The 26,587-nt window shown below is 47.0% G+C and overlaps 1 protein-coding gene across 2 annotated transcripts in view; it reads left to right on the top strand.

Moving 5' to 3' along the window:
- Positions 1–26,587, top strand: part of GRIP2 (glutamate receptor interacting protein 2) — a 242,594-nt gene that overhangs the window by 182,890 nt on the left and 33,117 nt on the right. For both annotated transcript variants that reach the window (XR_010614346.1, XM_065687418.1), the window contains exons 2-12: positions 2,578–2,658; positions 5,826–5,961; positions 6,759–6,904; positions 9,609–9,695; positions 9,988–10,063; positions 10,607–10,752; positions 15,374–15,521; positions 16,217–16,386; positions 19,944–20,069; positions 20,957–21,109; positions 21,321–21,507. Coding sequence is in view for 1 of the 2 variants with exons in the window: in XM_065687418.1 (XP_065543490.1) it covers positions 2,578–2,658; positions 5,826–5,961; positions 6,759–6,904; positions 9,609–9,695; positions 9,988–10,063; positions 10,607–10,752; positions 15,374–15,521; positions 16,217–16,386; positions 19,944–20,069; positions 20,957–21,109; positions 21,321–21,507 (1,456 nt within the window). In the remaining variant the exon portion in view is untranslated. The remainder of the gene's footprint in view (positions 1–2,577; positions 2,659–5,825; positions 5,962–6,758; positions 6,905–9,608; positions 9,696–9,987; positions 10,064–10,606; positions 10,753–15,373; positions 15,522–16,216; positions 16,387–19,943; positions 20,070–20,956; positions 21,110–21,320; positions 21,508–26,587) is intronic.

The following is a 26,587-nucleotide window of genomic DNA, read 5'->3' as shown; positions in this document are numbered from 1 at the left end:
TGAAGCAGATGGTTGGCTGCTTTACTTTGCCAGCAGATTATGGAGTTGGCTTCGAACCATCTTGCGTGGTTTCCCGGGAAGGCAGGGATCCCGTCTGCAGCATCAGCAGATCTTTACCGCCTCGAGCATGTTACCTGGGGTCAGAGCTGACAGCAGTGCTCTCACACAGAGCATGCTGGGGTGGTCCTCGCCATCTGCAGTGTCCTGTGTGACCAAAGGCACACTGATGCTCCAGTGGCATTAAGAGGCTCCAGCCCCGGATATCTCAGGGTATTTTGCTGGTGCCTTTTGCAGTCTTACCTCCAGAGCTGATAACGCAACCTCATGCTGGTATCTTGAGATGCTGTTTTGGGGTTTGTCTTTCAGTGTGCTGCTGCCTTTAGGAAAGAAATAAAGGGCAGTTGTAGCTGCTGGGCTGAGTGGCATGAGCAGGGAGTAGCTGGATGAGCATTGTCCTGCTGCTCCCCTGGGAAATGGCACCTTGTTTGCACTCCCAAACCATCCATGTTTTCTGACTACAGTTCTGCAAAGCGTGGGGTGACAGAGGGAGGGTAAGGCAGGATAGTAGGAAAACCCTTCTGGAGAGAGAAATTAAGATGCCAATGGTAGCAGAGATTGAAAGCTCTGAATCTTTACCACTATCAAACAGCCACTGAAGAAGAGATGGATAGGGGCTTTGCTTTTTTTTAATATAAATTTAATTTTTTTAATATTTTTATAAAAATATTATCTGGGGCTGAACTGTCCCAAGTGAATGAAACTTCTTTCCAGAGTCATTAAGCCCAGGTTAACCCTTACACTGGTCTCCCCATCACCCAAAGAACCATTGCTATTAAAAATGCGAGTTTCATTTTCAAGCCTTCTGCTCTTAGAGTTGATGCCAGGCTGTACCAGCACCCATCTGAAACCAGTGGCTGAGATTCTCCAGCCAAGGACTGCTGCTTTCGCTGTCAGTATTGAGTGACACTACATGATCTCCATGCTCAGGACAGTGCTGTTTTATCCTACCTCTTCTTAAAGACAGAGCTTCACTCCTGATTCACAAAGGTCCTGCATGCTTAGGTATCAAGGTTCAATATATTTTGGCAGCAGTGGCTTGGCATAGCTTGGTAACAGTCTAGTGCCAAGTGCTAGCTCTTGCTTCAGTACAGTGGTGATGGAAAAGCATTCACGGTGATGCAGGAGTCCAGGGTTTGGATATCTACATTGGCTGTCTTTAGGCTGCAAAACTAAATAGTGTTTATTTTTCAGCTGAAACCTTTTATGCTTGAGAGTGCAGATGTGGTTCAGTCAAAGCTTTTCACTGAGCTTTGTCAACTTGTGAAGTTACTTCAGCTGGGCAGCAAGAGTTAAAACTCAATTATTTTTGCTTGTTGGGAAATTACTATAGGTGGGACCTTATTTCATTTTACTTAAAAATATGCTCAATAGAGCAAAATTCCCTTCCAAGTGGTTAAGCGTAACCCACAATGATTGAATTTATGCCGTCGTTTTGTGGGCAAAGTGGGCTGCCAGCAAACTAAGCATCAGTTTTGATTTCTCTGAACAGGCCACAGGCTGAGCAAAAGTCATTCCCTTTGTATGCAGCAAGGCAAAAACTTCTGTGTAACTTATGTTTAAGTTACTTAAGGGCTGTAGACAGGAATAAGAGGATAAGGTTTTCAGTAACCTGTATTTATACTATTATAGACAACTTCTAAGCCGTTACAGCTATTGAAGAATTGGGAAGGGCAATCCAGGAATGTGGTCAGTGGGGGTGGGAGTTATTTGATGCTACGTGGTTAGTGGAAATCATGGATTGGCAAAGCATCAGCTTTTTAGGAAATGCCATAAAAATGCACATTTTAAATGGATGGCAATTAAATCTGTAGAAGCACATTCCCTTCTCTACAAATAATCTCTGTGCCATATAGGGGTCTTCCAATAGGAGAATACAAAGGTATTTAATTACTCAACATTTAAGTTTCAGCTGGTGCTCGATGATGCATTTACGATGTATAATACTCTTTTTTCTTTCCTCTGACTTTTTTTGTGTGTAAAACCACTTAACAGAAGGTGCTCTCTGTGTTGTACAGAGGCTGGAACAGCAGCAGGAAAATGTGACTTTGAAATAATGGGATCTATAAGAATAGGCAATTTCCTTCAAGTATAGTGATTTAGTGCCCTGTTAGTGTCCTGATGTATAACTCTATTTCCAAAGACTCTAAGTTTTCCTCACAAGCATAATGACAGGCTTAAAACTTGTGAGACTAATGCCACAGATTTCTCTGTCCTCAGCTGTTCCACATAGTTGCAAGAGTAAGGGAATTTTCTTCTCTCCTAACAGATTAGCTCCAAGAGGAATAAATCAGATAATGTTATTGCCACCTTGTTTCTTTCCCTGCCTCTCTCAGAAGCAAGATAGCCCACATGGCACAGTGCAAAGCTGGGGCTGGTAATGGGTTTTCTTGGCTGCAGTCTGCCATAGGGATGTGATCCCAATTCGGGTGTCACCAGGACAGCTTTCTAAAGTGCTTTGGTTCTGTTGTTTATAGCTTTTGGTACTAATTTCAGCCTCTGTTTTTGTTCTGCTCACAGACGATGGCCCTTATTCAAAAGGGAGCAAAGACTCTGGTGGGATGGACACAGCCCTGGTCTCCAGGAGGCAAAGCATCCCAGGTAAAGGAGGGGTTGGCTCCTGCTCCAAAACATCAAGGCATCCATTACACTTCACCTGGCTGCCCCTAAAAAGGGGTAAAATCCTCCAAAACACCCATTTTGGTGCATCTATCAGCAAGGCTTTTGCTAGAGGGGAGAAATGGATGGAAGTAACTGGTCTCAATGAGTGGTATGTTACCGATGAAATCAGAGTCTGGTATGGAGCTGTTGATGATGGTTATGGGGAGCCAGACGCATATGTCTGTGTGACTGACACCACAAAGAGGAAAACATCAGCAAGAGAGGGAATAAGTGTTGCCACATCTGGGCTCGCTGGGCAGGGAGGGAGACTGTCAGTGCCTGGCAAGCTGTGTATTTCCCACGTGTGACTAAGTTTGTTCTGATATCTAGTCAGTCACCGCAGAGCTGTGTGTGAGATGAACCTCCCCATGCAGAAACATCTCTGGGGGCTGAAGAGGGAGTGGAGAAATAGTGGTACATTTGCCTCTGTTGGTGCTGGGCTTTATCTACCAGCAGCATGCCAGCAGGTTTGGATGGGCTGCTCCCAACAACTCATCTCCTTCCTAAAAAAGCCCATGGCTTCATTTTGACAACTGACTATTAATGACCCAGCCATAGGTTTGGTTTAGTGTGTTGTAAGGGATGGGGAGGAAACAGGGGCCTTTTTCCATTGCTTCATCATCCAGGATTTTTTCTAGGGGATATTCTGCATCCTTTGGGACTTCTGCAATATGTTGCCACTGTCCCACAGCCCTGATGAAGAAAGGCTGATTTGCTGTTCACAAGAGCCAGTATGTCCAACAACCCCAGCATCTCAATGGGGAGGGCAAAATTCAGGTGTGCTCTTCCTGCCTTGGGGTGCTTTGAGCAGCAAAATCCAAGCATATGTGCCAGTAGAAGAAATCCAAGACTATTTGCATATAGAATTTAAAGACTATGTCTTGAAGGACCATATCCTGCTTAACCAGGTGGCTTTTCCATCTGTGATAGCAGCAGTAGATTTATAGAAGTATTGGTCAAAATCCCTTATCGCTTACCTTAATAGATTGATCTTGGGGACTTGCCTTTTTTCAGAGCAGTGATTTCTCCTTGAACCCATAACAATGGGTAATTGCACTCTGGGAGCTCTCATTTTAAACACTTACCAAGGCTCAAAATTAAACCCCATTGAAGAGCTAATAATCTCCCCTTGTGGCACCATCTGTGTTGATCAGTCATGTCTGTAGTTGAGAGGAAATTTGCAGGGTAGAGCCGGATGGTGTTCTTTCCAGCACAGCGGGGAGCATCCACAAAGTTTCTGGCAGCCCCTGGGATCCTGGGTTGGTGAATTGAAACCTGAGTTACTGTAGTTGGCAAGGGATCAAAACTGAGTTTAAAGAGCAGAAGCATTGTGGACCTAATGTTTTACAACGAGCTGCCACGGCCATGTTAAATGGGTGCCCAGCAGTGCCTAAATGCTTTCCAGGCTGGCGCTGGATTGCAAAGAGGTTCCCCACTCACATTAATCAAGTGTAGAGATTATCCTTGGAAGAGTTGTACAAAATAGGTGTAGTACAGGGCAGGGTGTGAAGTGAGGGGTTGTGGTAGCATTAAACAAGGAGCAAAGTGCTGGTGATGAGGCACCACAGTGCCAAATGGTGCTTTCTCCCAATGAAAGAGGATGTAGGGGGGAAACACGCACCAGGATGGATCTTCTGCATTAATGTGCTATCTTAAACAGGGTCTCTTAAAGACCCTGCCTTGCTCTGGAAATCATAGTGTGCAAGAGTTTTTAAATGTTCCCTCTCTAAATAGAGCATCTCATTTAAGCCTGGTGGGGTTTGCTGTGCAAACTCCTGGTCTATTTGCAGTGTGGGTTTTAGTCCACAGCTGGGGGTTTGCTGTTTGCCATGGGTTTCCAATGCCCATCACCACCTTCTTCTGCACTTCCTTCAGAGAAAGACACCCTGTGTGAGGGAGATTGTTTTCTCCTGTAGAATTGTGGGAGATCTCAACAGCAGAGAGAGTGGAGGTGGATGGATCATGTTGTAGATGAATTCTACAAAAGGTTCTTAGAGGAGGCTCTGGCAAGGTATCAAGGTTGTCTGATTTGCCCCAGGGCTAGTTCTCCTTTGAGCAAAGAGTGTGGGTGCCGTCATTTGGATTAATGCAGAGCTACCTTTTGCCAAGCCTGCAGGAGCTCTCTGTCTTTCCCTGGGCTAGTGCTGGCTCTCCTGCTTCAGAAGCTGGAATAGTTTAGGGACCCTGTTTTTGTAAACCCAGACATAAGCTGTAATGGGATCAACAATGGCATCATGTTGGGCTTATATATAGGTGCTGGACAAACAACAGTGTCATCTTGGGCTGAAGGAAGGTAAAATGTATGCTGCCTGCATCAGAAAGGGAAGCAGTAACAGTGCAGTGGATGTGGGCTTGGTGTCCCCTAATCCTGACCCTGCCATACCTATCCTGTCTGGCAGTGCACGTGGAACCAGTTATGTTGTGGAAGTGATTGTGTTTTCAATTAGATGAGGCAACATTGAGGAAGTTTGACTTAGACCAGGTGTAAATGAGCAGGGAAACTGCTGTGAGTGAGTGAAGGTCATGCTTCCCCTCCTTCCCCTGCTGATTGCAGGATCCCACCTCTCTCTGCATTATGTTTACCTCCCATCTGTATTGTGAATTTCTTTAAATCACAGTGTTTTAAGACCCACCCTGTTCTGTTCATCCAGGCAGCTACTGCAGGTCCACAGCATCCTCCTACCTGGTAACTGCGACTGCTTGACATGTAACCCTCCTGTCACACTTCTCCCTCTATATAGAGCATAGTCCCTGAGGTCCCTGAACCGCTGCTGAGATCCCATCACCCCGGTTTTGAGTCCTTCCACTGCCACCAGCACCTTGAAACACAAGATTTTTATTCTATCACAAACCTTCACTCCGTCTTGCCCCGCTTGGTCCTGCTCACCAGACCTGCATGCAAACGCTTCCCCTCCTCTGCTGTGGGTCCACCAGCACACGCTTCTGTTCCGCAACTTGATTTTAAATAGACTGCAGCTTTCGCTTCGTGCTAATTGTACAAATCATCCCAGGTCTGCTCTCCCACCACCTGTAGGAAAAGGGTGTCCTTTGGATTGGGAGGAATGTGCCCTCCACTGAGATGTCTGTCTGTATTCCTGATCTTTCAGAGGAGTTCAGAGGGGTCACCATCGTGGAGCTGATTAAGAAGGAAGGAAGCACCCTCGGGTTGACCATTTCAGGTGGCACAGACAAAGATGGAAAGCCAAGAGTCTCCAACCTGAGGCCAGGAGGACTGGCTGCAAGGTGAGAAACAGAAATGGGGTGTAGAGAGCACGGTAAAACTGGAGTGGGAAAGTTGTGTGTTCTAATTATGGAGTGAATATAGTTATAATTAATGTAGCTGGCACCCAAGTCCCTTTTTCCAAGTGCCCCAGAATGCAAAGTTTTTGCTTCAGCAGGTCAAACATCTTCTATTTTGAGTTATTTCCCATGCTCTGTGCTATTGTGCTCTCAAATTTTGTGTAGGGATATTTGGGATTCTGTGAAATTAGGCAGCCTTGTCAGGAGGGCTGCGTGGTACAATACGTCTTGATCAAGCTAAGTGGTTTAATACTGTATCTGTTCTGAATACTGAGTGGGTAAGTAACACTGGCTCAAAAAGGAATGGGAGAAGAAAGGCTTAAAGAAGCAGAGAAAGGAAAGGAGTAATTGAACATTCTGTAGAAAACAGGTGAAAGGAAAGATGTTTCCTTTTTCCCTTGCTGGATTTTTTGTTCAGACACCTCTTGGTGTGCTTCTCTTTGACTGATAGCTCTACGTGAATGGGAACTGAGCAATAAAAAGAGAGGTTGTAAAGACATAGACTGTGATTGTTGCTTTATGTACAGATCTGAGCACTTGCCAAAGGGAAAGATAGATGCCTTCGATTTTAGCACTTCCGTCTGGGAGCAAGCATGTGCAATCTGATGAGATGAGCCCAGCATTGGTGGCTTGGTCAGAAAGTCCTCCATGTACCACAGGTTTGCCAGGAGCATCCAGGCTGAGCGTAGCAGGCACTTTGTGCTACCACTGCTTTTGTTTTCCTTTTGCTTTCCTTGCAGAAGTGACCAGCTGAATGTCGGGGATTACATCAAGTCAGTGAATGGCATTAACCTGACCAAGCTGCGGCACGACGAGATCATCAGCCTGCTGAAGAACGTGGGTGAAAGGGTAGTGCTGGAAGTAGAGTATGAGCTTCCGCCAGCCGGTGGGTGCCTCTCTGATAACACTACTCTTCTCTTGGCTGCTTTTTGTCCTGGGGTGCAGGTGGACTTGCTCGTGCATTAACCATCATGGACTAGGCAGTATCCAGGGGCATTTTGATGTTGTGCCTTCATCCGCTCACAGCACTGCGCTGGATGCTGCAGAGCTGTGTGCAGTCAGAGCAGAGCCTTTTTTCCAGCACAGTGGGTGCCTGTTCATGCACACTGGCAGGAGATGGCTGATTAGGTCTGTCTTGCCTCGGAGTGCCTCGGTGGCACAGGCCAATCTGCCTCCTGATGCTGCTTCAGCTTGTTTTTCTTTTCCCCTTTTGGAGCGTCACTCTTAAGCATGTATTGCCAGAGCCTCTTTTCTGAGCAGTGGCAAGTGCTGTTATTCCTCAAGATGCTTTGAAATGATGTGTTTGCAGAAGGGAAGCTGAAACAATCTGTTTTCCAGTTAAGGGGCCCCAGCAGAAACTGGCAAACCCAGCTCACAGGACTTGCATCCTGATGTGGGAGACTGTGTGTTCTTGCCTTCGTTTGTTCTGATTAAAACAAATTCCTCGATACAGTTTGTCATCACAGTCTTTCCATTGTGAAAATCATCTCATCCCCAGTTATTACTCATTCAGTTCCCCAGATCAGTCAGAGGATGACTGGGCAGAAGAAATCGAACAACTAAAGATAAGATGACAGGAAAAACAAAACTGATGAAATCTAAGCATTTTGCCCCAGAGAAGTAGCTATGTTACACTTCATATCTTTGCTATAACTCCTGCCTTTGCATGAAAAGTATTGAATATATAAGTGACCATGTAAATTCCAAAGAAGAAAGGAATATAATCTGAATTAGCTGAATCTCCAAAACCCCCACTCTTCTGCTGTGTTTCTTAGCTTTTGCATACAGCCCTGGTAAAACAAACTGTGACTCAAGTTTCCATGGTCTTATTCTCACTAGAGATGGCAACTCTTAACCCTTCTCCTTAGCTGTGAGCCTGACTATCAGGAACCTGATAAGCTGTACTTACCAGCTAAGGAGCAGTGCCAGTACCGCATGGCTCAATCGACAGCAGCGGTGCAAAATCTCCCCACCTCTGAACGAGCAGGAAGAGCACACTGAAAGAGTGACTTCTCTCCTACGAGATTATTGATGCTGTTTATGACTAATCCATACAAAGAAGCACTGCAAAACAGAGGGAATTGTCCATTACTGCCTTGTGGGCTTTTACCTGCAATGAGAGTTTGTTATTGCTGTGTGCACCCATCTCTTTCCCTCTTTCCATGGGCAGAGAGTAGAAATATAGTGCAATTCAATAGCTTGTGCTTGTGGGTTTGATCTTTTTCTCCCCACTGTGTAATTTCCTGCTTTGGAAGAGACTTTGCAAGTCTATGTCTAGTTTTTAGGCCACTGTGTCATATCATCACTTCCATAAATATACCAAGCCCTGCGCTGACACCAGCTTAGGTTTCCGTGCTCGCCGCTAATCTTATGAAAGGCTGATGCAGAACTTCATGCTTGGATGCTTTAGGGCAGAAATTGGATGGTTTCTGAACTCATTGTGGATGCTATATATCCTTTTCTTGGTATGTGAGTATTACCCTGTAGCTGGGAGCCTTCCTGTGCCCTGCGCTTTTCCCTTCTGGAGTATTTCTAGGCTGTCCCTGTCTGCAGACAGCACCAGGAGCAAAGCGGCAGCTGGGGGTCAGTGTTCTGGGGGTTTATTTGACCTTGTCTATGGTTCCCAAGGCTGCAAGCCTGCAAGGCAGTAACATGTGTCCACTGGATGTCTTTTGGGTTAGTTTAACCCTAATTTGGGTGCAGGTCGCAAGTGTGCAGGACTGCTTCCTGAGCCAAGGGGAAGTGCTAGTGTGGACGTGCCTAAGGGATCCTTCAGCTCCAGCTTGCAGTCAAGCTGTTAGTGCTTTTTTAATGGTTATCCTTGTGGCCATTTGCTGCACTTGGTTTGAAGATTAGGAACTGATCTTTTTGGAGGGGACAATGCTGAAATGCCACGTGCGGTTCTGGATGGGGAAGATGAGGAAATTGGCCCATGTTCACTGCGGTAGTTCAATAAATCATTAAATAGCAGGGGGTGGCAAGGGATGGAAACAGTTTCTTTCTTTTTCTCTTTACTTTTGAACTTTAAATAGCACTGTGTATTTAACATAAAATTACTGAATTGCCCCTAGGATCAGTTTAAAGGATTCACTTAATCTTTTTTTTTAAAGTCAAAATATAAGAAGTAAGGAGAAAAAAAAAAAAAAAAAAAAGAAAAACCCAACCTTTTGCACTGAGGATTTGGGATTTTCATTTTCTTTAAGGTCAGCTGGTGACTGGATTCTTTACGCTGCTGCTGGTCTTTTAAACAAGTTTCCATCTGCAGCAGAAGCTTCTGGCTTTTGAGTAATGCCAAGCGCATTAAAGCCAGTTGATAAACGAGAAGGTTTTACTTGAATGTCAGAGTATAACCAAGACAAATTTGAGGGGAGATGCACAACACTGAGCTGGCAAAATCATCCTGGAACATAATGGTTGGCTCTGATGGAGGTTCACAGCTCTGGGCTGTGCATCCAAACAGGGAAGATACAATATGGGTATTGGGCTGGACTTCATTTTCAATGCTGTTTGGATGAATTATGGTATTATTTTGCAGAGTGGCATGAAAAAGGTTTATCTGGGGGTAACTGGGTCTTCTTCTTTTCCTTCAGTGCCAGAGAGCAGTGCTGGCATTATTCCCAAAACCATCGAGGTGTCTCTCTACAAGGAAGGCAACAGCTTTGGCTTCGTGCTGCGAGGTTAGTAGTTTCCCCAGTGAAAAACAGAGGGGACGAGCACTGGCAGAGGTGATTTGGGAAGCAGGAACGGAAATGTAGGAAGGTGAATATCATAGACCTCAGCTAAGAAGCGAAAGTGTGTCCTGGGCAGCACCCCACGCAGCCATCAGGGACTGTGGCTGCCGAATCCAGGGCAGTCTTTTTGCTTTCAGGCTGTGTCAGCTGTTATGTGATAAATGTCTCTCCTTTCTCAGCACTCTCATTCAGGCTTTCAAACCTCCAGTGACTTATGGCTTCCCTGGTTTCATTACAGGGGGAGCCCATGAAGACTGGCACAAGTCCAGACCGCTGGTGCTCACCTATGTGAGGCCGGGTGGTCCAGCAGACAGGTAATGCTCGTGTCGCACCTCCGACATCTGCTTTGACCAGGCAGACCAGCAGCCCTCAATGTGCTTTTTGGATGTGTGTCCTGCTTGTCCTCCTAGCTGTTGCCTCTACAAGGCTTCTTGTGCTGGTGGTGTGCAATGACATGGGTGGTTGTGGGACCTGTGGTGTGCAGGGAGGATGGATCTGGTGCTCATAGGCTGACCCATGTGTAGGTATTATAAGTAGAAAATCCTCTTCCAGAGGCAGCCACTTAATTAACCCTGTGCAGATGAATAGCTGATGCTGTGTTGGAAAGCGGGAGGCTTCTCTCTATTCTCCTGCTGCTAATTTAATGTAATGGAGCTGGTACTATAAATAATCCAAGCTATTGACTAATTGACTTTAAATATATATATATGTGTGTGTTTATGTATCTATACATGGGCATATACATACACACACAAAAATATATATTAAATATGTATTATATATAGGTATAGAAATTATATCTAAATACAAATAAACATATATACACAAAAAAGCCTTTTTCTCATGGCTTTCTATAGGGAAGGGTCCTTGAAAATTGGGGACAGGCTGCTGAGTGTGGATGGGATCCCTCTGCACAGCATGACCCACGCTGATGCCCTCAACATCCTGCGCCAGTGCAGCCAGGAGGCTCTCTTCCAGATCGAGTACGATGTGACCATCATGGGTAAGGCCAAGATGAGTGTGGTGGCATTTGCTCCGACTGCCTGGGAAGTATGTGGGGTTAGACACAGTAACCGGGATACTTGGTTGCATTGGAAAAATTGCTGAGCAATGCGCTGCCAACATGGATGTGTAGGGGACAGAGTTAAAAGCTGGCTTAGTTGAATGCATTTGTGACTTGATGGGAATGATGGCTGGTTTGAGAGGAGGGCGAAAAGAGGGATTTTGTAATGTAGGCAAAGATGGAATAGGCGAAATTGGAGTTAAAAGGGGCTGGAGTGCTGTGCCAGCACTGCAAATACCGCTATTAAATGAGTGCAGCGGAGTGAGCTGCAAGCAGGCAGGGACTTGATGCGGCTGGAGTTTGCTCTGTATTTTAACCCTGCTTAATTCTGGAGTTATTCCCTTCCTTAGAAGCATTAGTTCAGATCTGCTTCAGAAATATATGAGGGGTGATCAATTGAGTGACCTCAAATAAGGCAGAATTTACTGGACAGCAGAGGATGGGTGTTTCTAACCTGTGTTCTGCACTGTAGATATCAAGTCTGAGGGTTGGGAGGGTTGGTGGGTTTTTTCTTCACTTGATTTTTAGTTTCAAGCCCTGGGAAAGGGTTTATTATTAGCTACTGTAAAGTCATTTGGAGTGGGCTTTGTGACACACAGCTGTTACTGCAGGGACTGTCATTAGTGAGTTTAAGGTTACCACAGAGTCCGAAGCTGTGCTGGTTCTGGAAGCTCACTGAACTGTGCATTAGATTTGATGCTGCATATATGTCTCCAGAGGGGTTTCTGCTTCCACTGGAGACACAAGCTGGGCTAGGTTGGAGTCTTTTCTGCAGATCTCACAAACCAGTCCAGCATATCTAAGCCTAATGAGGGATAGGAGTCTGTGATAGCAGGTTGTTTTCTATTTGTCAGTGAGGAGGGAAACAAAAAGGATCTGCAGCTGAGATCTGTGTTGAAGGGACCTTAAAGCTCACCCAGCTCCAATCCCTGCCACGGGCAGGGACCCCTTCCACTGGAGCAGCTTGCTCCAAGCCCCTGTGTCCAACCTGGCCTTGAGCACTGCCAGGGATGGGGCAGCCACAGCTTCTCTGGGCACCCTGTGCCAGCGCCTCAGCACCCTCACAGGGAAGAGCTTCTGCCTAAGAGCTCAGCTCAGTCTCCCCTCGGGCAGGTTAAAGCCATTCCCCTTGGCCTGTCCCTACAGGCCCTTGTCCCAAGCCCCTCTCCAGCTTCCCTGTTTGCCCCTTCAGGTGCTGGAAGTTGCTCTAGTATCTCCTTGAAGCATTCTGTTCTCCAGGCTCCCTTTCTATATGACAGTGGTTGTGGTAACTCTGCAATGATTGGTAAGGAATGTCTGTTCCTCTCCTTGCAGGCTGGCAGCCCTGCCTGAGGAAGGAGTAGGCAGGTTTAAAGAGGGATTTTGCACAGAGATGTCAAGTCTGAACAGCAGCAAACAATTAATAGAGCGTGGGAAATGGGAGGCATTTTTGGTTCTGTTGTTTGTGTGCTCCCCTGGTGCCTGCGTTGCAGAAAGTTGATTGTTTTATAACCTGACTTGGAGCAAAAAAAGCCATGAAGGTGTGTTGGTATTTCTTCTCCCACCTAAAACTGTTAGGGTTGAGTGAACACAGAGGGGTGGCAGGGGTTTATGCAGTGATTCTCCATCTTGTGTTGCTATACAGTGAACCAGATACTTCCCAAGATGCAAACCCAGTCCCTTTCCTAGATAATTTCTGCAGAGAGAGTTCTTCTCTCTGACCCTGTAAAGAGATACACTCGTCCTGCTTTCTTTGAAGGCAAGATGACGCAGAATGTGTAGCTTAAAACAATCTCTGCAGACAGTTTTGCCAGGCAACAGCTAATAACTGCAATGGGAGATGAGTGTATCATCCCCAAATCACAACTGTTACAGACATCCTCTTTACCAGCCACAGGAAGATGATGAGGGAAGGGAAGAGCTGGTGCTGGAAGTAGTGTGGGGGAAATGGGTCTTCTGGACCCTGTCTGACTACCCACTAAACCCGTATGTATTGATAGTTGTGCTTCAGTTTCCCAATGTGTAACATGGTACCCTCCTCCTCCGGGAAGCACAGTTCATTGCTTGCAAACCACTTTCAAACCCTTACATGGAAACCTGCACAGCCATGGAAGGCAGCATAGGCACACGGGGTTTTCCTGTTCCTTGGTAACAAATGATGCAAGAGCAATGATGCAAGCAGTTGTATCCGCATTGAACCTGGTGTCGTTGGCCTCAGCGATGCTTGTTCTGCAATAGTGTGATTTCTGGCCACCATTGCACACTGAGCAGAGCCTGAGTTGAGTATCTCCTGAACCCTGAGTCTTCAGAACAGCTCCTCAGACTCTCTTGGCTTGCAAGGAAGGAACTTGCTTTGAGTAAGGTGAGATTTGCTGTGAAACACAGGACAGCCAGGGATGGCTTTTCCACAGGTGCTGGGTGAGTTGCAGCCATGTGATGGTGCAGAAACACTTTATGGTGCCAAAGCAGCAATGCCAATTGAGTCCCTACAGTAAGGTTATTGCATGGCCTGCCCTGCCCTCTCAGTGTTTCTTTTGAAATTGGCTTTCGTGTAATAGCCCCATGTTAATCATGCCTCACAAATACTGCTAAATTGCAGACTCTTGACCTTTGATTTGAGCCAAATCGTTCCCTAGAATAGTTAATAGAGGCTTGGCTTGGTATTTCCTCAACAAATGCCTCTGTAAAATAGATTTGGAGCAATTCTCATCAGTGCCACTGGAGATGAGAATTAAAAGGGGTAGAGGGGTGGTCTGTGCTGTGTGCGGTGGGAGGAGGACCTGGGCTGGAGGCAAGACTACAGTGATTTCCTACAGTCTTATTGATAACCTACATTCTGGCATGGACGCAGAGCTCACTCTTCTCACCATGGTCCTGAGACCTCCCTGGGAATTGCTTGGCAAAGCCAATAAGTTTGGAAGCTGTGTAAAACTGAGAGGAGCAGGGATTTCCTTTGCAAAGGAAGGTCTATTGCTCCAGCAAGCTTTTATTTTCATTCCTTTCCTTCAGCTGAAGGAATGTAAGTCTGTGTCCTTCCTCAGAGGATACGTGCTGGACACACATAGCTTGCAAAGCCAACACGTTGTTCGTTTTGGAAGAGATCCTCAGTCTCTTGGTGCTTGCTTTGCTAACAAAGGCTGAAGTGCACCTTCTACAGGCTTTAACTGGCTGCTTTGTGCATCTTTCGATTGAACTGGGACTGTGCTTTTTGCCAGGGCCTCCAGACCTCTCCAGTGGTCTGTTTCAACAGAGAATAAACAGTGTTTTATTTGAAGGCTACATAACCTTTAACATTGCTCATTCTTCCTCTGCTAGGAAAAAGGGCACTGTGAGTAGACCAGAGCCTGAACATCCCCTGCCTTATCCCAGGGGGAAATTTCCAAAGGTGTTTTCTGTTTCCATAGACTCAGCATCTCTAACAAGTCTCAGGAAGGACCCCACTGCAGCTTGGCTTCTGAGATCTGCATTAATGCTTCCGTTTCTCAGAGAGCAAGAATGAGCCATGCATCAAGTTTTGGAGCCAAGTAGCATCAGCATTTTTAGTGGAGCACAGCTCTGGAAGAGAAAAGCTTTACTATGAATAATTAAGGGCTGAGGAGGCATCAAGCTTTCAGGGGGCTCTGCTGGCTTTCCTTCAAAGTGGATGGCTGGGTTTTCATTAAATGATTTTGTGAGGGAGTCAAAAGTATGCATAGGGTGGTGGTTGTGGGATGTCTGATGGTGATAACACATTTGTGAATCCATCCTCTTTGTGATGGCTTTAGGTAATCTGGAAGCAAATGTGTAGCAGAGGTGGAGGGAATTTCTGTCTAATCAGCTAGAGACACAGGCTTTCCTTTTCCTCCCCCTTCCCCAGAAGAGATGAATAGGTGTTGTGCAGGCTTATGCTAACAGGAGCAATTTCGTAGGAGTTTCATAGTTTTTCTTTCAGTACCTATTAAGCTTATTGCAGAAGTGCATCTTTTAAAGATGAGTTTCCCCTGTATTGTCTGATGGGACGAGGAGGCTTTTGTAAGCATGTGGGTAGGTAGTGCTGTGTCTCCCACTGTCGCGCTGGAGAGGCTGGAATGAGCAGTTGCGGTGATGTTTTGAAGCTGGTGCTGAAGCACAGAGGAGTTGACTGACTTGTGTGCTGGTCTTCAGCAAACAAGACTTCTGAGTACTTCAGAAAGTGTGATCTTGTTTCTTTCTTGTTTGCTTGGGAAGAAGCTTATAACAGTGACGTCCTTCTGATCTTCCTTTTTTGTACTTTTAATACTGCTGATGTGACTGCTGCCTTTGAGCAGTCTCTTCCTTGATCTTGCTATTTAACCCCAAGGGGGGCTGTTTTCATGAGTGAATTGTTGTACTGTGCCTTCATTATCATATATATTCCATGCAGAATCAGTTCTGCTTCTTGAATTTACTTTTCTAAGTAGTTTACATCTTTGTTAAGTTATGACATGACACAGACTGCAGGATGTCCAAACTACAGGTTCGCTGATGGTATATATGACAAGTTAGCCCTATTGGCCAACCCCTTGCTTTTAGGAATGGGAAAGTCCATATGAAAAGTGTCTTCAGATGCTCTCTTGTTTTACAGACACTGTAGCAAATGCTTCAGGTCCCTTGCTAGTTGAAATAGCAAAGAGTCCGGGGTCTACGCTAGGAATCACACTGACAACAACCATGCACCGGAACAAACAGGTCATTGTCATCGATAAGATCAAGCCTGCCAGCGTGGTGGACAGGTACAGATCTGAACACGCTGCTCCTAGCTCTGCTTTTTTGTTCTCTGTTGCTTTTTTATTCCCTTGTTACTTATATACCATTCTCTGCTGCCTCTCCTTGAAATGCCCATGTCCACATGTTCTTAGCACTAAAAATATGTGACCCAACAGCAGGACACTCCTCAGTGGGCATGAATGTAACTCAGTGCATGTGAAAGCTGACCTCTGATTTAAAAACCTCAGATCTGACTGCCCTGGAGCTGTGCAATGGCAAAAACCTATTCTGGAAACTTCTGGCTAGAGTCTTTTCCTGATGGGCGAGCCAGCTAGTCACCCTTCACATGGGGATACAGGATGACAAACTGTTATGCACCCCTAGCTGTGGTTAGTCATGTTGCTTAGCTGAACTCTTGGCTCGTAGGAGTTAACTACGCTGCTGCATAAGCCCACTAACTGAGTGGGCACTATTAAATGCTTAAAAGATCTTTCCCAAGCCACCCTCAGCAGTGACTCAAGCATGAACCATCTTAGTTGGTATTTTGGGCAGTGCTCAAACCTAGGTTTCCATTTGGAAGAAAGAAAACAGAGATATGAAAGAAAATCACAGGATTTCACACCATAATTCACAGTTGGATTTTGCATGTGTCTGCTCCCAAGTGGAAGGACATGGATTTTGGCCATGTGTATAATTACCTCTCTTGCTGTTTCCTTTGCAGATGTGGCGCGTTGCACGTTGGTGACCATATTCTCTCCATTGATGGCACGAGCACAGAGCACTGCTCCTTATTAGAGGCAACTCAGCTTCTAGCTGCCACTTCAGAAAACGTGAAGCTGGAGATACTACCTGTTCACCAAAGCAGGCTGCCTTTGAAACCTCCTGAAACAGGTGAGTCCTCTCTGCAAACACTGTTGGTCGCCCTCAAAACTCACTTGAGGTCCCTACTGGGGTTCTTGCTGTTTTTGAATGCTGGCAACAGACTCCAGAGACATCTGTGGAGGGGAAAAAATGATGTTTTGATGAAATGCATGTGATTAGATGATGTTCTTCAAGGATGTGAATAGGGAAAAAAAAAAGGTAACATCTGTGCTTGAATGGGGAAATTGGAGTTGGGAATCCCACAGTTTCGCAGTGCTGAGTGCTGTGCAAACTGCTTCCTTAGTACCTCAGATAAGAGACTTTAATGGAGAGGGAGAAAAAACAACCTTGGTGCTGGCAAATGTATTTCCAAGCTGAGATTTCATTTGCTGATGCCCTGTAAGGCTTTGTGAAAGACATGTCAGTAGCTAGGCAGGGTCCTGCTGGACTTCCATAGGAAACTAATCTGCAAGCATCCTCCAGACCAGCCTGTTTTGAGTGGCAGCTGTGTCTGATCAGCCAGGAGTAGGGTGAATGCATCTGAAACTGCCCCTTTTGCAACCATTGTCAGTCACTTGCGTCTTTAATGATAAATGTGCACAGTAGCCCTGGGCACAAGTCTTTTCTCCATTCACGTCTTGGGCAGTTTGGAGAGAGGAGGAAAGTATCTGTGTTGTCTTCTTTAACATGATGCAATCAAACATAAAATCTAATAACATCTCCATGTCGAGAATTAAATCTCTTGCATGTCCAGTCCAATTTGTGCAGAATTGAAGCAGTTTAACGAGGGGGGTGGATGACTTGACCTTTGTGCCCAAGAAAAAATGGAAAGCTATAATCCTTTTTCAATGGCTGTTAAAATGAGCTATTCTCCTCCTTCCATTAGTGCCCTGGTCCTAATCTTCATTCAAAATACATTAATTCAGCAGCAGCTCAGGAGAAGAAGGATCTGTGAAAGGACAGCTTGGTGCATGCAGGACCTTTTTACCGAAACCTCCATACATCAGATCAGTTTGCTGTGACAGAAATGCAGAACATAAACTTGGGACAAGAACTGCAACACATGAATAGGAAAAATAAGGGATATAACAACTGTTTTCACTTTAGATTGTTGGGAATAGCAGGGAAGGATGCTGTTCATCCATGTGGCTGTTAGAAGGCAGAGGTGTGTGGTTGGAGACCACTGCTTGGGCTTGAGCCTTCACCAGTGCTGATGGGGGTGGTGGGGACATGAAGGAGAGCACCCTGGGCAGGAGGAGCAGTGCTCCTCAGTGGTGTATCCAGCCATAGTGAGCAGCTGAGGAACTGCACCAAAGCTGACCAAAACTGCATTTGGACCTGGGATAGACGCTGCCTTCTGCTCGTGATGCCAAGTGCCAGCTCCACAGGCTGCTTGCTTGGGGTTTACAGAAGCAGACAGAGGCAGTAAGGAAAAATGGGCCATGCAGAAGCAAACTGTGGTGATTGCCAAGAGAGTGAAGCCTGGGGGAAGCAGCTGAGGAGAGGAGACTGTGCAGACTCTGTTGAGCAGTTCAGCCTTTTCAGCGTGTGCCTGTATGGGGCTTGGCACTCTATTTTTCAATAGCAGCTTCTCATGCAGTTAAAATCTGGTTATTGAGGGAGTTATGCAGAGGGAGCTGAAGCTGCATCAGCCGTGCAAGAATACAGCCTGATGCTGAAGCAGGGATTTGTCAAACTGAGTTTGCTTTTGACGTGGCTCTGGGGGTATTTGGAGAGTTCGGGGGAGGATTATGCCCTACTCACAAGACCAACAGGAGCAGATGGTGCCCAGGAGCGGTGCTGGGATGGATGGGTTTCCTCAGGCAGGGATGATGTGTGAAAGCTTAGGGAAGGCTGATGTAGTTTTTATCACTGAATTGTCCAACATCTCTTCCCCAATGCACTGACAGCTGAGTTTCAAAGGCACTTTTCTTTCTGTTGTCAGATATGTGCTAAGAATTTATAGACAAATGGCTTTAATTACTATAAATGGATTAAATGATTTTGTATATATGCCCATAAGCCCTGTCCCTCATGTTCAAAGTGTTTAATTTTATTAAGCACTTTCCTTTTTGTCTCGATATAGCTACATGTATTAATTTGATTTTTGTTTTTAAAAGCTGCCTGGCTCTGAATTTACTTTTGAATCCACAAATAAAAGCCCCAGAGCTGGAAGTGTATTTTTCAGGAGCTTAATAGACTAAGTGCTAAACTCACTGAATGTTTAGCAGGCTAAATATAATCACTCTATTGGTTGGCAAACCTGACCTAAATGATTTGATGCTTGTGATGCACACACACAGAACGGATTTCCACTGTTAAAGGCACTTACAGATGACCTTTAGATGAGATCTCGGGGTGGACTCACTCAATAAACTGAGTCCCTGTGCCAGGTTTGCACCCGTAGCAGCTCTGGAAGTGCCAGCACTGGTGGCATTTCTGCCTGCTTGGAGAACACAAAGCCTGGAGGAGTTCTCATCCTGGGGAGGGTGTTGTCAGTCAGTGCAGGTGGGCGCAAGGTTAAGAGCTCTGGGATAGCTCATGGCTGCAGTGATGCTCCGCTGTGAGATGCCATTCATGCTTAGGTCAATAGAACAGATGCTCCCAGTCTTGCTCGTTAGCCAGCAATTCCTCTCGGCAGAAAATAGATCCAGACAGCATAGTGCTGAGATGCAGGAGAGAAACCCCAGTGCTGTTGGGTGAGGAAGGACCAAAGTGACCCTGTGCTAAAGGAGAGAACAGAAAAGGGACCTGTGCCACTGTGAGGCACTTCAGAGGAGACCTGTGGCACCGTGACTTGGTGTTGCAAAGCCACGGTTCCTGGGACAAGGGATTTCCAGCTGATGGCTGTCACGCTGCAGCAGATTCCTGCCAACAAGTGCTGGGCTGGGGTTAGGGTTGAAGTTAAAGCAGCTGTGTGCCCGTGAACAGTCTGCCATCTTGGTGCCATGTTTAATTTAAGAGATGCCACACTCTTGGCATTTTTCCTGTGTCGATGGCCCTCTGTAATTGCCTTAAGCAGCAGTGATAAAGTCCCTTTTGTTCTGGTGAGCTGGAGGCAGCCCTCTGCTACTCCTCTGTTTCATCCATATGTGCATTCCCAGCCAAGAGCAGCCGCTAAACAACCAAACATTGATGCTAAGCAAAGCATTCCTTGGCATGCATAAAGGGTGTTGAGCCTTGTCCCAGGGAGGGCAGCAAGGTGGGAAACATCACAAGGAGATTTCCCTGGTACTGTCAGGTAACACTGATGGGGCCCCTATGGGAAACCTGCGGCTGGATGGTGCTTCTGCATGTCACAGTGCAGACTGCAAATGGTAATGACATCTGTGTGCTCTCAGCATGGCTTAGTCAGGCCATGGGCGCAGGATGCAGAGGTTTATATGGGGAAGGGGTGGATCCCTGCCACTTTGCATCAAGTGTCATGAGGTTATGTAAGGATGCTGCTGCTGCTTGATGCACTCTGATGTGTTCAGAGCCAGGATGAGGCTCTTTCCTACAACCTCCTGGCCGATGCTTCTTACCTTTTCTTTCTCTTATTTCTCCTTCCTGCCTGTGGTGATTTCTGCTCTCCTGGGTGCCATCAGTCAAGGTGCAGAAGAGTGACCACCACCACTGCTGGGACCCCTGCGTCAACTACTGTCACACCCACCACCCCGGGCACTGCAAGACACCCACTTGGAACCAGGCGGCTGGACAGGATTACTGCAAATGTAACCTCAGTGCATGGCATTGCCCCCCATCCCTGCATGTGTTCATTCATGTTGTGCCCCTTCTTTTCCATAATACCCAGCTCCATAGCCTGCCTTGTCACTTGTTTCCTTCTCGGTCACCTGGGTCTGTTTCCACAGGTCCCATGTTGAGATGCAAAATCAGTATCTGCAGCCCAGCACAGACCTGGTAACTGCAACCTGAGCAGGGTGCTGGGCAGACCCATGCTCCCGTCCTCTAACCCCACATTGCAGTGCCTGGTTTCTTATAGCAAAAATGAATGGGACAAGGAAGGCATCTCTGCTGATGTGTGGGAATGTGATATGACAACACACCCAGCTCAGCCCTGATGCAACACAGCAAGTTAGCAACAGGATTGTGGCTGTTTCATAGCCTGTAAACCCACCTCCTGCAGGATGCAGGCTCTGTGCAGCCCCAGGTTTCTGGTATTATGGCAATAAGATAAGGAGGAAACATTGCACTGCATCCGAAGCAAACAGGGCAGCCCGCTGGCCCAGTAGCTCAAGTTCAAGCTGTGGTTTCTCTTTGTATGTATTTAAGGTTCATTAGTTCCATTGTGCCATCCTCCTGTTGGTGGCCCTGCATCTGTGATGCATTTCTCACCTGGTGGCCTGGATGCTGCAGTGACAGGTAGCCCAGTCACTGGGGACACTGCACACCAAAAAGCAATGTCCATTTGGGGTCCAAGCCCACTCTCACAGCTCTCCCGGAGCTGCAAGCCTACGGCAAGGTCTTTACCTTGTCTTGAGTCCTAGAGCTGTGAAGGAAGAGGTGGTCTGAGCCCGATCGGTGTTTGATGAACTCTGTGAGGTGAACCCACTGCTGCACCTCTTAGTGCTTGCCCTTAACACGCTCTGTATTTCCCCAGCTCTGGTGGCTGCCAACTTCTCGTCTCCCACCATGAACGCACAGGGCTTCCCGTGCCAGAACTCGAACACGCTACCTCGCAGCTCCCACCCCATGAGCCCCCGCACCACCATGCTGAGGAGGAGGCAGAAGAAGAAGGAGCACAAGAGCTCACGTAAGCGTGATGGAGGGCTGGGTTGGATGGGGTGTGCATGCTTGCCTTGCTGTCCTTAGCGTTGACAATAGCTGGGGTATAACCGCAGTCTCAGCGCTGTCAGTGCCTCCCTCATCTTCAGTCACTGCCTCCATCACTGCCAGACCAAGATCTGTGACCAGATCTGCTGCATTGACCATACCCTGACCTTCTGCCTCTCTCCCCCTCTCAGTGTCACTGGCCTCCAGCACAGTGGGTCCTGGCGGGCAGATAGTCCACACGGAGACGACAGAGGTGGTGCTCAGGGGAGACCCTTTGAATGGCTTCGGACTTCAGCTCCAGGGAGGCATCTTTGCTACCGAAACCCTGTCTTCCCCACCTCTCGTCCGTTTTATTGAGCCCGACAGCCCGGCAGAGAGGTTAGAGACCTTGCCCTTGGATGCTGATGGTGCTGCTGCTGAACATTTCATGGTTTGGTTTGTTTTCTCTCCTCAGAGGCTCATTTAGATATTTACTCTCATCCTTGTAATATCTCCCATTCTTCACTGGGCATGGTTTACTGTCACTGCCATTTCTGCACTCGTCGGCTGACCGCGGCCTCCCTCGCATCCCAGGTGAACGTCTTGGCACCAGGCTGCGGCTGTTCTGGGAGGAGGAGGAGGAAGGGAGTGTGTGTCTGTGTGAGAGTGCCATTCCCATTCCCTGTTGGGGTTCTTTTTTGCCTTTCTCTTGGAAAGATAAAGCTTTTATCTTGGTGCAGAAAGGGGAAAGATCTAAACTAATGGGTCCAGCAAAGTGTTTTCTGCCTGGTTTCATCGTAGTAGAGCCCAGCTATGTAAATTGTCCTTAAAGCCAAGGTTTTGAAGTGCAGAGGAGGGCTCTGATTGAGGAGCAGGTAGGTGCTGCATTTAAGCACTCTTGCTTTCAGCTTGATGATGCTGGGAAAAGAGCAGAATGGAGGAGCAGCATTAACTGCTGCGTGTCACTCCCTGGGATACTGGGAGCAATGACTCCTCTGGGGAAGTCTTGGAGGGCCCCATCAGTGTGGGGTGATGCTTTGTGTCCCTAAGCCAGCCCTAGCTGGGGACGCAGCACATGGGGGAGTTGTATAGAAGGGAAGGTGTCTGCAAAAGGAAAGGCAGGTCCTTGCTGTGCAGAGCAGCTTCTCCAGGTGGCTGATGCAGAGGCTGCTGTTTGTGTCTGTGGGAGGAGAGGGACAGGGGGCTGGCAGAGAAAAACACTTGTCCTGAGTGATGCCGGTTAAAGGAGATTTCAGAAGCCTTTAATGCCTTTTTGTTTGTTTAAAAATGAAAGTTTTTATCCTCAGTTACCAGGGTGAACTTGGCTCACATTGCAAAGCACCAAACTCCTTTTATAAAAACGAAGCCTGCTGTCCCAGGGCACAAGGGAGGTGCGCTGAAATCCGCCTGGCTTTGCTTTATCCTCATGCCAAACCTGGAGCAAAAGCAGAGACTCGCAGTGCCATCTTGCTTGGCTCTAATATGTCACACAGGCTGCTCTCCCTCTCGGCTGCCCACCCAGCAGGACTCGTCTTCTCCTGGCTGCTTTCTGGCACCAGGGAGCAATCCTCTCTGTGTTTGCAGCCTGGATTTGATTTGGGGATTAAATCAATCACTGCAGTGTATTTCATCCTCCCCTAGACCGTGCTGCCCTTCCTAGCTGGCAGGGAAGCAGCCTTTCCTCCCCACCTTGAAGTGATAAGTGCTGTGGGCTTGCAGCGAGGTGGAAAAGGCAGTTTTCATTTCACTTTTTGTTTCTTGCTCTTCCTGTTTGCTCCGTCCTTTCTAGACACCTTAGGCCCTGCCCTTGAGAGGTTCTGCTCTACCTACAGCCCATTAGAGCTGTTTCTCTCCCCTGTACCAAGGGCTCTCGGCTGAGGCTGGGCTATGCTCTTGTGCTGCAGTTGTGGCTATATGCAGAAGAGGGTGAGCAGTGGGGGCACAGGGATCAGGATTAGCTGCCAGGGTTTGTCTTGCATGTTCACACACCCCTGTGCAAGACCTGTCAGTCCGAATGTGCTGTTGTACAAGTGCATGATCCACAATAGCTTTGTCCATATCTGGCTTGCCATGGAGGAGCTGCCTCTTGGGTATCTAGCAAGTCTGAGTAGTACTACCAGGGAGGAGGATGGCATCACCCTCCTTTCAGGGAGGCTGAGCTGCCTTACATGTATTGCTACTTCATGGGGGGCAGTTTGTAGCAGAAGCTCTTGCCTTCCTGACTTGTGATTTGGTTTACAGCCAACAGCATCTAATAGATCTCCTGCCCCACCTGTGGTTTTGTTTCCTGGGTGCAAGCTGAAGTGTTTGGGCTCTACATGGGACAGTGATTCAGCCCCTGTTATCAGCAGGGAGGCTGGAATAGGAAGATGCCTAATGTCCCCTCTTTGTTATCTTGGAACAATCACTTTTTGTGTCCTTCCTCCCCCTGCTGTTATTGACGGCAGTGGGAGAGTATCTGGCTTCTCCATCCAGGTATCCAAAATCAATGCTTGCTGCTGAGTTACATGTTTTCTAGCTCTGCTCAGACACAGTTGTTTGATCATGGTGCTTCTGGCTTTTAAGCATGAATACTTTGTGAAAGGAAGGTTTAGCAGCTGGGTGACAGCAAAGCTTTGATCTTTTCGAGCTGGGACCCCCCCCCCCCCCCCCACCAGCATGCACACACAGATGAGTATGCACACACAGATGTGCACATCTGACCTGTGCAGGCCAACTCCAACACAGGTAAAGGCATAAGGGATGTGTTTCTGCAGCTGGTGATGTGTGGCTGTGGTCGCAGCTGCTGCTGCTCACCCCACAGCTGGAGGGACCATGCAGATACTGATGATGCTGAATGAGATCTTCAGTGCATATCCTGCCTAAGGCTTGAATATGCACTGCTCTGTGTCTAGCTGCTCTGTTGCTGTCTTTGAGCCTGAGGAATGAGTTATGACAAAATGCAAATCTCTGCAGCCCCAGGGAGACTTCCCCATCATGGACTTCAATGCGTCCATAAGGCTGTCTTTCACTCCAGGAGATGCCTGTACTCTTGTTCTTTCTGATTTTAATGCACTTTGCCCATGATCTCAAAGCGCTTTGTGAGCTCTGATCTTAGACTGCACATCTATGAGATAAATGCCCTCTCTTTGGGAAAGCCATCCAAAAGGTTTGCATAGCATCTGACAGCAGAGCCAAGGAGAGGTTTGCAGGAGCCTTGGCTCCCCAGGCCCTGCTTCCACCACAAGAGCACATGGCAGCAGGAAACCAGTGTCCCTGGAATTATTGTGAAGGGTTAACAAGGCACGTTGGGTCTCTTTGCACTCAGGGAGGGAGCCAGAAGGTTGTGGCTTCACTCCACAAACTTTTATAAGCCTGCAGGACCAGGGCTTCAACAGCCATGATTGACTGAGGCTAATAACAGAAGAAATACTTTACACCTATGAGAGCTATTGGCTGTAAAACACCCAGGCAAATCCACCACGGGTGAAGAAACACGAGAAATAGGTCTTTGGTGAGAAGGCAGCTCAGGTGGGAAAGGTGGCAAATGTTTGCTTTGATGCTGTGTAAAAGTATCTTGTGACCTCCCAGCCCTTGTAGCTGAAACAGTGGTGCCAAAATGGATTGTGTCTTGTGTGAGCTTGAAATGACAGCGATGACTGTGAGGCAGCTGTCGGTCTCTCTGAAGGGTGCATTGTGGCCATAGCAAGAGAGCTCTTGGTGCTGGAGGAGGCATCTCTGGCGTACTTCTTGCCATCTTCGGATGGATAAGCAGGTATTTCCAAGTGCGTCTGTGTGGCTGCAGAGCCACAAGTCCAGTAAAGGACTGTAATTAAACTTGATATAATTTATTCACAAGGGTGGATTCCTTTATACACCATGGAGCTGTCTGTCCTAATCTAAGTCTCCTTGAACAAACAGTTCTGAATGGACATCTTATAAAATAGCCAGTGTTTTTCCATGGATGGCATGAACTCAGGCAGCAGTGTAAATATACTGCAAGTTTAATGCCTTCCTCCCAGCAAAATAACCTCCTTAGGCTCTCTCCAAGCTTGCTCATATCTCAGCTTTTGAAGGGCCACCAGCAAAAACTGTTGTGCTTGTGCATTTTTCTTGGTTTTGATTCTTTTCTTCTTAACGTAGCCTTTTACGTAACATCCTGTTCGGAGGTGAATCATGCAGTGCCAGTGTCCATTGCCTTTGATGTTGTCTTTGTGTGCCTGGAAGCTGTGGTACCATGTTTTCTTACAGTTGAATTGCGTGTGAGTGATGAATAGTGGCTGGAAGGGTTTAGTAAAAACCAAGCTGTCTACCATGAAGTATGAGTGGAAGCTGACATGTAGAAAGGGGAGGGTGAAGGATGTGCTTGATCATTAAGCAGAAGGGGACTAAAAGTTCTCTGGAGAAGGCTCAAAACAGGATAGCCGATGCCTTCTGGGAAACCTTTGTGGTAAAACAACTCCAAATATTGAGGTGAACCCTAGATTTGTTCCCATAACCCTCAACCTATTTTGGAGACCAGTCTGTAGCTTCTGTTGATGATGGAAGAAGAATGGTTTCCTAAGCTCTGCTCCAGTGGCAGCCTTGTAGACAGGTGATGAGTAGAAAAGATGTGGTTATAACAAACAACTGATGAAGAGTATGGAGAAGAAGGAAGATGAGTGATTGCCCATGGCCAGCCACAGGGAACACTGCACTTGGTTTTGTAGAGCCATGGGCCAGCTCAGGTTAACTGTGGGCGATCCTGTCTTGCTGGTGTTGCAGTGTATGTATCAATAAAGGAGAGGGTGGATAGTGAATGTAATGGTTCATGTGTGAAAAAGCCTTGCTTATAAATAGAGGGGTCCCAAGAGACAAACCGTGTGTAGCCAAACCTTGGTGTAGCAGTATCTCTCCAACACAGCCTTGCCATCATTGTTTTCCTTCCAAATTAACCCCCCCTGCTGATCTCTGTTCTTGGAGAAAGTGGGTCTAAACCAAAACCCCCAAAGGGCCAGCTGTGGTGAGCTTTCACATCAGAGTAATGTTGGTCTTTCAAGGGAGTTAAACAGCATCAATGTATATTTGGCTTCCAGAACTGCAAGGGGTAAATCATTATCCAATATGCGGAGACATTTCAGTGGGTTCATTGTATTGTAGATTCAGGATTAGGCATATATTAAGCAGAGGAATCTGTGTGATTTTCAGTGCCATTGGGTTTCAGAGCATGAGGGCACATGGAAATAGGGTAAGATAGGGTTGAAGGGCACACGCCCTTGCATTTATCACTCTCATCTCTTGGCCATAGTGTTGACTTTTAGAAAAGGGAGATTTAATTTTATTTCCTTTTTTTCTGGAAGTTGCAGGAAATGTGGCCTAAAAAGGTTATTTAGGAGCAAAGTATGTCTGAACTGAAGCAAACCACAAGGGTTTGCTGCCTTGTCACCTTTCAGAGGCTCTTGGCATTGGGATGGGCATTGCAGAATGAGTTATCTGCCCTTTGGGGCCACTTCTGCAGGAT

The sequence above is a fragment of the Lathamus discolor genome, chromosome 7, assembly GCF_037157495.1.
Source record: "Lathamus discolor isolate bLatDis1 chromosome 7, bLatDis1.hap1, whole genome shotgun sequence".
NCBI classification, from domain to species: domain Eukaryota; kingdom Metazoa; phylum Chordata; class Aves; order Psittaciformes; family Psittacidae; genus Lathamus; species Lathamus discolor.
Note: the sequence above shows the minus strand (reverse complement) of the source record. Positions and strands in the feature narration are given on the sequence as shown.